The sequence below is a fragment of the Camelina sativa genome, chromosome 11 (genome assembly GCF_000633955.1).
Source record: "Camelina sativa cultivar DH55 chromosome 11, Cs, whole genome shotgun sequence".
Classification (NCBI taxonomy): Eukaryota; Viridiplantae; Streptophyta; class Magnoliopsida; order Brassicales; family Brassicaceae; genus Camelina; species Camelina sativa.
Genome location: NC_025695.1, coordinates 16,478,563 through 16,488,756, shown reverse-complemented (window position 1 = coordinate 16,488,756; position 10,194 = coordinate 16,478,563). Strand labels below are relative to the sequence as shown.

The 10,194-nt window shown below is 39.4% G+C and overlaps 3 protein-coding genes across 3 annotated transcripts; all 3 read left to right on the top strand.

The window, feature by feature from the left end:
- On the top strand, positions 76-1,498 carry LOC104723590 (CASP-like protein 1E2). The gene is made up of 2 exons (XM_010441972.2): positions 76-418; positions 1,052-1,498. The coding sequence occupies exons 1-2, from the start codon at positions 174-176 to the stop codon at positions 1,380-1,382; spliced, it is 576 nt and encodes a 191-aa protein (XP_010440274.1). The 5' UTR covers positions 76-173; the 3' UTR covers positions 1,383-1,498.
- LOC104728041 (uncharacterized protein K02A2.6-like) lies at positions 4,692-7,205 on the top strand. The gene is made up of 3 exons (XM_010447084.1): positions 4,692-5,432; positions 5,804-6,352; positions 6,414-7,205. The coding sequence occupies exons 1-3, from the start codon at positions 4,692-4,694 to the stop codon at positions 7,203-7,205; spliced, it is 2,082 nt and encodes a 693-aa protein (XP_010445386.1).
- LOC104723589 (CASP-like protein 1E1) lies at positions 8,080-10,148 on the top strand. Its single transcript, XM_010441971.2, has 3 exons — positions 8,080-8,147; positions 8,526-8,831; positions 9,642-10,148. The coding sequence occupies exons 2-3, from the start codon at positions 8,587-8,589 to the stop codon at positions 9,970-9,972; spliced, it is 576 nt and encodes a 191-aa protein (XP_010440273.1). The 5' UTR covers positions 8,080-8,147; positions 8,526-8,586; the 3' UTR covers positions 9,973-10,148.

Sequence of the window (10,194 nt, the reverse complement as noted above, 5' to 3'; positions counted from 1 at the left end):
ACGTAGACATTATTAAGTGACAATTTATTTATATTATTTATCATGCAAGTAAACGTATTCAATATATATACTCATCTCTTCTTACATCGAGAGCATCAATAGCCTAGAAGATAATTTATTCTCACTTCTTCTCTTCTCATTTTTGATCATCTTCACTTGTCTCTGATCCCTAAATGGAACACGAGAGCAAGCACAATATGAATGGGATGGAGATGGAGAAAGAAAGGAAGGAGATCAATGGATCGAGAAAAGGAGTTGAGTTGACTTTGAGAGTGTTGGCATTGGTCTTAACAATGGCGGCTGCAACAGTACTTGGTGTCGCAAAGCAAACAAAGGTTGTGTCTTTCAAGCTTATTCCCACTTTACCTCCTCTTGATATCACTACAACCGCCAAAGCCACTTACTTGTCTGCCTTTGTGTAAGTCTCTTGTTTACTATTTTACCAATTTTCAGAAAGAAAAAAAAATGTCAAATTTGGTTATTTAGTGCACGTTCTCATTAGCTCTATATGTCGTCTACATGGTTGAAATAAACATCAATCACGGATAATTATAAACATGATAAATTTGATTAGACTCTTACGGTTGGTTGCATGCGTAGGACTGCTGAACTAATATTTTGCATAATTGACCTTAGATTTATGGGTGCGTAGAGTAATGTTACACCTAAATGCATATTAATAATACCAAATCATAGAAAAACTGACTAGTGTATAGTAAATTTTGTAGTTAATCATAAATGTCCAACTACCAAATCAGTGACATAGCGTCAATGTTGGTCCATAGCCAATTTTTACCTGGCCTTTCCCCAGCTCCTAATTTATTTTACTTTAAAATTTAGTGTCCAACAGTTCTAGCTGGCATGACCACAAACGCAGAGCCTGTATATCTAAATAAATTCAGAGTCTAGAAACATTAATTCATATATTAATTGCTAAACTAATACATATTTTAAATTTTATTTTTTTGATGGCAAAAGAAAAAAGGGAAGTGATTACAGTAGAGATACATAAACTTCTGAAATGAGCAATGTAGCATTACAAATGTTGTAGGTACCACATTTCAGTAAACGTGATAGCTTGCGGTTACACAGTAATCTCGTTAGCGATTTTGATGATCAACAAAGGCAGAAGAAGGAAAGGGTTGTTAATGACGGTTTTGCTAGGAGATTTATTGATGGTGGCTTTGCTGTTTTCCGGCACGGGAGCCGCCGGAGCAATTGGGCTAATGGGTTTACAAGGGAACAAACATGTCATGTGGAAGAAAGTTTGCGGCGTTTTTGGAAAATTCTGTCACCGAGCTGCTCCTTCGCTTCCTCTCAGTCTTCTTGCTGCAGCTGTCTTTATGCTTCTTGTTGTTCTTGATGCCATCAAGCTTCCTTAGTTTGATGTTTCGGTTTCTGTTTCTTGTCGTTTTGTGTGTTGTAAAATAATTATCAACAATCATGAACTTCTTATGTTTAATCATATCGTTTTCATGGTGAACCGACCAATTATTCATATTTCGAAAACTAATTTTTTTCCTCATTAATAACAACATGATAAGATATCCTAACCACTAGTATGGAGGTATATCAATTAGAAACAATTCTTCTCGTGTTTTTTTTTTTTTTTTTTCTTCACGGGAAAATAAGTTAGCGTGAGATACAAGAAATTGATCAAAAAATTATATGGAACAGGTTAACTTTCAAACCTGTGGAGCAACATTCTGAAAAGGTTTAAATCGATCATTCAGCTGAGAAGGGCCAAAAGTTTCGACAGCATCAAGCCATCGACACCAAAGAAAGTGATATAAATTTATGAGAGTCATATAATTGACGAGAGTGGGGAAAGCAATGACTTTCTTAGACAAAGTATAACAATTTTAACATGCCAATATATATATATATATATATATATATATATATATATATATATTTAACATGCCAAGTATTCCAAACTTTCACGTTTTTCTCTCTTTTAAAGGTGGATGTATCATTTTGCTAAACGAACTGGTCATCTAACTTAATATATGAGGTTATGTTGTCATTCTTAATTTTTAAAATTCTTATGATCTTACGTTACAGACTTACAGTTCTCCATTTCGTTATTAACTTTTTTGGTGGCGTCCAAAATTTAAAAATAATACACAAACGGAAATATTTATTTCCTTATCTCTTAATAAATCATATAATTAACTCGTTTTTTTGTCACCGTTCATTTTCACACAATAGTTAAAGAGGAAAGATTCACCGGATTAAAAGCTTATCTGCACCTGAGTTTAATCATTCAAAAACACTTAAAAGTGCATGCGAACAATCTTATGATACAGAACCATACGTGTGAGTGGCACGTGAGAAGGAATCAATTTAGTCGGCTTATCTCAAGCGGTACACGTGGAAGATGAGGATTAAGCGGCTAAGAAGCCATTGGGGCAGACATCAAAACCATGTGATTGTTTTCATTTTCGATTATCATTGAAAATCTTATCAGAAAAAATTTTAAAAACTCTCTAAAAATACTTATTGGGTTTCTCCCAATATGGGAGCTGGCTTATCGATTAGTGTTTTATGAATACTCAATCGATCGTTTGTTGATTTCTTGGTGTGATTGTGCGATTACAAGTTATTTGTATCAAAGGTATCAGAGCGAAGTCGATCCTTGGAGCTAAGATGATGGGAACGAGATCGCAAGTCAGTGAAGCGACGAAGGAAGAGGTTGTCGATTCGGATCGGAAGGTTGACTCAGATCGGAAGGAAGAAAACATGGAAGAGAGGATGTCTTGTTTGGAGGCTCGAGTCGATGAGCGACACCAAGAGACACTGCAGCGCTTTACAGATCTATACGAGCTGTTAAGGCGAGTGACTACTAAACCTCCGTTGGATGCGTCTGCTAAGGGGAAGTCGGTGCAGATATCACCGGATGTTTCACCAAAAACGAAACCAGAGGGATCAGCGTTTTCTCCATCTACAGGTAGTGGATCTGGGTCAAGAGAGGCAAGGAGGGATGATTGACCTGATCTGGTAAGGCCTGAGGCTCAGTATTATTAGGGTGGTGTTACTAGATTGGGAAAAATAGACTTTCCTAGGTTTGATGGGACTCGTCTTAAGGAGTGGTTGTTTAAGGCAGAATAATTTTTTGGTGTAGACTTCACCCCTAATGATATGAAAGTGAGAACTGCGTCGATTCATTTTGATAGTCATGCGGCATCGTGGCATCATGATTTTGTTCAAACAGGGGTCGGGTTGGAAGTCTTATATGACTGGAATGGATATGTGAGGTTTCTAAAGGAAAGGTTCGAGGATGTGGGAGATGATCCCATGGCTGAGCTCAAAGAGTTGCAGGAAACCAATGGAATTGATGATTATCATCAAAACTTTACTCTGATTAAAATCAGATTGAACCTTCCGGAAGAGTACTTGGTGAGTGTATACTTGGCTGGGTTGAGGTTGGACACGCAGATGTATGTAAGGATGTTTCAGCCAGTGACAGTGCGACACTGTTTCTTGTTAGGCAGGCTGTATGAGAAGGCACATCCCAAAATGTCTACCAATGCATCTTGGTCTCCTAAACAAGGTACGGTTAGCAAGGGAGGAGGTGAGTCGGTAGCTAAAACTGATCATCAGGGTGGAAAAACATCTTTCAAAGCAGTTGGTAATCCGACTAAGAAGCTTTCTCAGCAGGAAATGAGTGAGAGGAGAGCGAAGGGTCTATGCTATTTCTGCGATGAGAAGTATACTCCTGAACACTATCTGGTGCATAAGAAAACGCAACTATTCCGGATGGATGTGGAAGAGGAGTTTGAGGACGCAGTGGAGGAGTTGGTGGAAGAAGAAAAGTCTAACATGTCTCGCATTTCGGTCAATGTTGTATCTGGAATTTCAGATTACAAAACTATGAGGGTAAGAGGAACAGTGGACAAAGAGATCCTTTTTATGTTAGTAGATTCTGGTTCAACTCACAATTTTGTAGATTCGAGAAAGGCAGATAAGCTCAGGTGTGTAGTGGAGTCTGCAGGGCTCACTCGAGTGTCTGTGGCTGATGGTAGGAAATTGAGAGTGGAGGGTACGGTCAAGAATTTTAAGTGGAAGCTCAACTCTAGTCAATTTCAATCGGATGTGTTGCTTATTCCTCTCCAAGGGGTTGATATGGTGCTTGGGATTCAATGGTTGGAGACATTGGGCGTCATTAATTGGGACTTTCAGAATTTGGAGATGCGATTCTGATTCAACAAGAAGAAGGTATTGTTGAATGGCCTTAAACAAGGTTCAGTTCGAGATGTCAAGGCACAAAAACTGGAGAAGTTATAACATGAGCAAGCTCAATTCACTTTGTTGTGTGTACAGAACGTCAAAGAGGGGGAAGAGTTGACTTCTTTTACACTGAACACATTGGTTGGAGGTAGCACGGCAGAGACAATCGTGGGGGACATTGTCGAGAAATTTCTTGATGTTTTTGCTGAACCAACTGAACTGCCCCGTTTAGAGATCATCACAACCATCAGATCAAGCTGTCGGAGGGTGCTAATCCAGTTAACCAGTGTCCTTACCATTATGCGTTGCATCAAAAAAATGAAATTGATAAAATTGTGGAGGACATGCTTTCTGGTGGAACCATACAAGTTAGTTCCAGCCCTTATTCGTCACCAGTTATGTTGGTAAAAAAAAAAGATGGCACTTGGCGTTTATGTGTGGACTACAGGGAACTCAATGGGATGGCTGTGAAGGACAGGTTCCCTATACCGTTGATTGAGGATTTAATGGATGAACTGGAAGGGTCTAAGGTGTTCTCTAAAATCGATTTAAGGGCCGGCTACCACCAAGTCAGGATGTCACCTCCAGATGTTCATAAGACTGCTTTTAAAACACATAGCGGACACTATGAATATTTGGTTATGCCCTTCGGTCTCACAAATGCACCGGCAACCTTCCAAAGCCTGATGAATGCAGTTTTCAAGCCTTTTCTCCGGAGGTTTGTTCTTGTGTTTTTCGATGATATCCTTATCTATAGTCCATCTTTGGAGGAACATGTGCATCACTTGCAGAGTGTCTTTGAAGTTATGCCTGCTCATAAACTGTTTGCGAAGATGAGTAAGTGTGCGTTTGCGGTTACTAGAGTGGAGTATCTACGCCATTTCATCAGCCATGAGGGTATTGCTACTGATCCTGCAAAGATTCACGCAGTGCAGGATTGGCCGGTTCCTACTACCCTGAAACAGTTGAGAGGTTTTTTGGGTTTAGACGGATACTATAGAAGGTTTATCAAAGGGTTTGGTGTGATCGCAGCACTATTGCATGCTTTGACTAAAAAGGATGCGTTTGAGTGGTCAGAGAGAGCACAATGTGCTTTTCAGGAACTGAAGGATGCTCTCTGTAATGCCCCTGTACTAGCTTTGCCCTTGTTTGAAAAACCTTTTGTGGTGGAGACAGACGCGTGTGGTCAGGGAATTGGTGCGGTACTGATGCAGGAGGGTCATCCGCTGGCCTATATTAGTCGTCAACTGAAGGGAAGCAACTTCAGTTATCCATCTACGAGAAGGATCTGTTGGCAGTTATCTTTGCAGTCCGCAAATGGCGACATTATCTTTTGTCAAAGTACTTCGTGATTAAAACGGATCAAAAAAGTCTCAAGTATCTGCTGGAACAGAGACTCAATACACCAATACAGCAATAGTGGCTGCCAAAACTGTTGGAGTTTGATTACGAGATTCAATACAGGCAGGGTAAGGAAAATGTAGCAGCGGATGCCTTGTCTCGAGTAGAAGGGTCTGAGATCTTGCATATGGCGATATCAACAGTTGAATGTGATTTATTGCGAGAAATTCAGGCTGCGTATGCTGCAGATAGCGTGGTTCAGGACATTATTGCTTGTTTGAAACAGAACCCTGAAGCAAAGAAGAATTACTCCTGGAGCCAAGACATTCTCAGGCGCAAGAATAAGATTGTCATACCCGCTGATGTTGCTATTAAGAACTCGATATTGGAATGGCTACACTGCTCTGGTGTGGGAGGTCACTCGGGTCGTGAAGTTACTTATCAGAGGGTGAGAGGTTTATTTTACTGGAGGGGAATGGTGAAGGACATTCAAGTGTTTATTCGGGGTTGTAGTGTCTGCCAACAATGCAAAAGCGATAATGCAGCTTCTCCTGGTCTATTACAGCAACTACCAATTCCAGAGACAGTGTGGAGCGATGTCTTTATGGATTTCATTGATGGCTTGCCTGACTCTGCCGGAAAGACAGTTATCATGGTGGTTGTGGATCGACTCAGTAAGGCAGCACATTTTATTGCTTTGTCGCATCCTTACAGTGCTCTTTCTGTTGCTCAGGCTTACTTGGACAATGTTTTTAAACTTCATGGTTGTCCGACTTCGATCGTGAGTGACAGAGATGGAGTGTTCACAAGCGAGTTCTGGAAGGAGTTTTTTTTCTCTTCAGGGGGTTTCTCTTAAGATGTCCAGTGTGTACCATCCTCAAAGCGATGGTCAGACAGAGGTAGTCAACAGATGTCTTGAAACGTACTTGCGCTGTATGTGCCACGCTCACCCTCACATGTGGTGCAAGTGGATCGCTTTGGCAGAATATTGGTACACCACCAATTACCATACGTCCACCAACATGACTCCGTTCGAGGCAGTTTACGGTCAAGCTCCTCCAGTTCATCTTCCATATTTACCAGGAGAGAGCAAGGTGGCTGTGGTGGCTCGCTCGTTACAGGAACGGGAGAATATGTTGAAGTTCCTTAAGTTCCACCTGCTTCGAGCACAGCACAGGATGAAACAAGTTGCGGATCAACATCGCACGGAGCGTGACTTTGAGATTGGTGGATATGTGTATGTCAAGCTTCAGCCATACCGTCAACACTCTGTGGTTTCAAGGGCAAATCAAAAGTTATCACCCAAGTACTTCGGTCCTTACAAGATCATTGACAAATGTGGGAAGGTTGCGTATAAGTTGGCTCTCCCATCGCCGTCCCAGATACATCCGGTATTCCATGTCTCTCAACTGAAGGTTCTCGTTGGTAATGTGTCCACCACTACTCAACTACCGACTGTGATGCCTGAGGTATTTGTCAAAGAACCTGATTTGATTATGGAAAGGAAGATAGTGAATCGACAAGGACGAGCAGCTACCAAGGTTTTGGTTAAGTGGGTTGGTGAACCATTGGAAGAAGCAACCTGGGAGTTCCTTTTCGATCTCAAGAAGAAATTTCCTGCGTTTGAGGTTTAGAACCTTGAGGTCAAGGTTCTGTTAGGAGGGGAAGTTGTGATACAGAACCATACGTGTGAGTGGCACGTGAGAAGGAATCAATTTAGTCGGCTTATCTCAAGCGGTACACGTGGAGGGTGAAGATTAAACGGCTAAGAAGCCGTTGAGGCAGACATCAAAACCATGTGATTGTTTTCATTTTCGATTATCATTGAAAATCTTATCAGAAAAAATTGTAAAAACTTTCTAAAAATACTTGCTGGGTTTCTCCCAATCTGGGAGCTCGCTTATCGATTAGTGTTTTATGAATACTCAATCAATCGTTTGTTGATTTCTTAGTGTGATTGTGCGATTACAAGTTATTTGTATCATCTTATTACATTTACCATATCAGATACGTAATAGAAATTATCTTTTGCTGATCAAGTACAAGACACTCGATTTAATTAGCATAAATTGCCCAACAATTTTCCAAAACAGAAACATCTCACTTAATCGTAAACTCAACATTGTTTTTGGTACGAATTCACATATAAATTCCAAAGTAACGATATCCATCTCAAATTTATTCGGACGCACTTTCGAATATCATTTTTTTGCTTACTAATATTAACCTTATATGATATGTACAAGGAACACACCGAGCCAAAAACTTCACAGATTTGTCTCTTTTTCTTTTCCCAAGTTTCGATTTAAATGTGTATTCACACTCTTGTATGCCAAAAAAAAATAAAATGTATTCACACTCTTTTTCTACATATTGTATTCACATTTCGGTTTCCCATACTACTTTTCTCTTCCGTAAGCTGAGAATCTCTCTCGCACCACACAACACATAAACTCAAAGCCACGTAGACATCATTACTACCATCCACACATTATGCGTATCCAGTATATATACACGTCTCTTTACTTACATCTAGATCATGAGAAGCTTAGAAAAAAAGACCAATAATTGTTTTTTCTCTCTCTCTCTCTCTCTCTCTCTCTCTCTCTCTCTCTCTCTCTCTCTCTCTCTCTCTCTCTCTCTCTCTCTCTCTCTCTCTCTCTCTCTCTCTCTCTCTCTCTCTCTCTCTCTCTCTCTCTCTCTCTCTCTCTCTCTCTCTCTCTCTCTCTCTCTCTCTCTCTCTCTCTCTCTCTCTCTCTCTCTCTCTCTCTCTCTCTCTCTCTCTCTCTCTCTCTCTCTCTCTCTCTCTCTCTCTCTCTCTCTCTCTCTCTCTCTCTCTCTCTCTCTCTCTCTCTCTCTCTCTCTCTCTCTCTCTCTCTCTCTCTCTCTCTCTCTCTCTCTCTCTCTCTCTCTCTCTCTCTCTCTCTCTCTCTCTCTCTCTCTCTCTCTCTCTCTCTCTCTCTCTCTCTCTCTCTCTCCTAATTTTGAACCCTGTTCACTTCTTTTTTGATCACTATGATGGAACACGAAGGCAATAACAAGGTGAATGGGATGGAGATTGAGAAAGGAAAAAGAGAGAGTGGGTCGAGAAAAGGAGTCGAGTTAACGATGAGAGTGTTGGCTTTGATCCTAACAATGACGGCTGCAATAATACTTGGTGTCGCTAAACAGACAAAGGTTGTTTCTCTAAAGGTTATTCCCACCTTGCCTCCCCTTGATGTCTCTACAACCGCCAAAGCCTCTTACTTGTCTGCTTTTGTGTAAGCCTCTCTCTATTCTTCCTCCTTTTCACACACATGTGTGTCTCACTTTGGCATGTAGACTTCGGTTCTCTCAAACGCTGTTTTTGCGGTTGCGGTTGCTGTTGCATTTACACGTGAAAGTTATAAATGAACCAGAAATGTAGAAATCAATTTTGTTTATAGACAAAAATGAAAAATTCCAACATAGAGATCAAACGGGAAGTTCCTATGATATTTAAGAAGTTTATAGTTGAAGCTTCTCTATTTGCAAAAATATACACATTCAATAAAAACGTTAAAAACAAGATCGAATCACAATTTATAATAAAGGAACCATACTTTTGTATATGCCTGTGAATGTTAGAATCAGGATTGGAGCTTTTTATTCTTATTTGCATGTTAGCAAGTACATATTTACTGGTATAAATTAAATTTATATTAAAATACTAAATTATTGTATTTTACAATTTTAGAAAATATTATATATAGCAAATTCATTGACACTACGTTCATAAATGTCCAACTACTAAACTGTAATACAAAAGTGAAATTGGTCCACAGCCAATCTTTCTCTGACCTTTTCTAGCTCTCACTTTAGTTTAGAATTTAGGTTACAACAATTCTAGCTAGCATGACAAGAAATGCACGGTCTGAATTAATTTTGTGTAAGGATATATATATATATATACATACATAATTTAAAAGAAAACTAGACAGATTAATTCATATATATTTTATATTTTACTTTTTAATGGAAAAATATATATAGACTAGACATGCATGCATAAAACTGAGAAATAAAGCAATATATGATTTCAAATGTTGTAGGTACAACATTTCTGTAAACGCTATAGCCTGCGGTTACACAGCAATCTCAATAGTGATTCTGATGATGAGCAAAGGCAGAAGAAGCAAAGGCTTGTTAATGGCGATTTTGATAGGAGATCTAGTGATGGTGGCTTTGCTATTTTCCGGCACCGGAGCATCCGGAGGAATCGGTCTAATGGGTAAACAAGGGAACAAACATGTGATGTGGAAAAAAGTTTGTGGCGTTTTTGACAAATTCTGTAACCAAGTTGCTGTTTCAGTTGCTATCACTCTTCTTGCTTCAATTGTGTTTATGGTTATTGTTGTTCTTGATGCTATGAAACTTCCTTAGTCTTTTTTTAAGTAAGACCCCTTTTAATAACCAGGAAACGGAATAAGGTTTTCTTGATTTGCTCAGTTTCTGCTCGTCGGTTTGTGTTATGTAAAGTCATCATCATCAATTATGTAATTTTTTTTCAATGTTTGATTTTTTTTCGTTGTCTATATTGTGAGAAGATTATTCAATTATGACAACTATTTTCATTTACTCACTATGACATGAGTACATATTCAA

Coding starts and splice junctions, on each gene's coding strand:
- LOC104723590 (XM_010441972.2), top strand. CDS start 174: ATGGAACACGAGAGCAAGCACAATATGAATGGGATGGAGATGGAGAAA. Junction 419..1,051: donor ACTTACTTGTCTGCCTTTGT/GTAAGTCTCTTG, acceptor CAAATGTTGTAG/GTACCACATTTCAGTAAACG.
- LOC104728041 (XM_010447084.1), top strand. CDS start 4,692: ATGGCTGTGAAGGACAGGTTCCCTATACCGTTGATTGAGGATTTAATG. Junction 5,433..5,803: donor GTGGTCAGGGAATTGGTGCG/GTACTGATGCAG, acceptor CGAGAAATTCAG/GCTGCGTATGCTGCAGATAG. Junction 6,353..6,413: donor ATGGTTGTCCGACTTCGATC/GTGAGTGACAGA, acceptor TTTTCTCTTCAG/GGGGTTTCTCTTAAGATGTC.
- LOC104723589 (XM_010441971.2), top strand. CDS start 8,587: ATGATGGAACACGAAGGCAATAACAAGGTGAATGGGATGGAGATTGAG. Junction 8,832..9,641: donor TCTTACTTGTCTGCTTTTGT/GTAAGCCTCTCT, acceptor CAAATGTTGTAG/GTACAACATTTCTGTAAACG.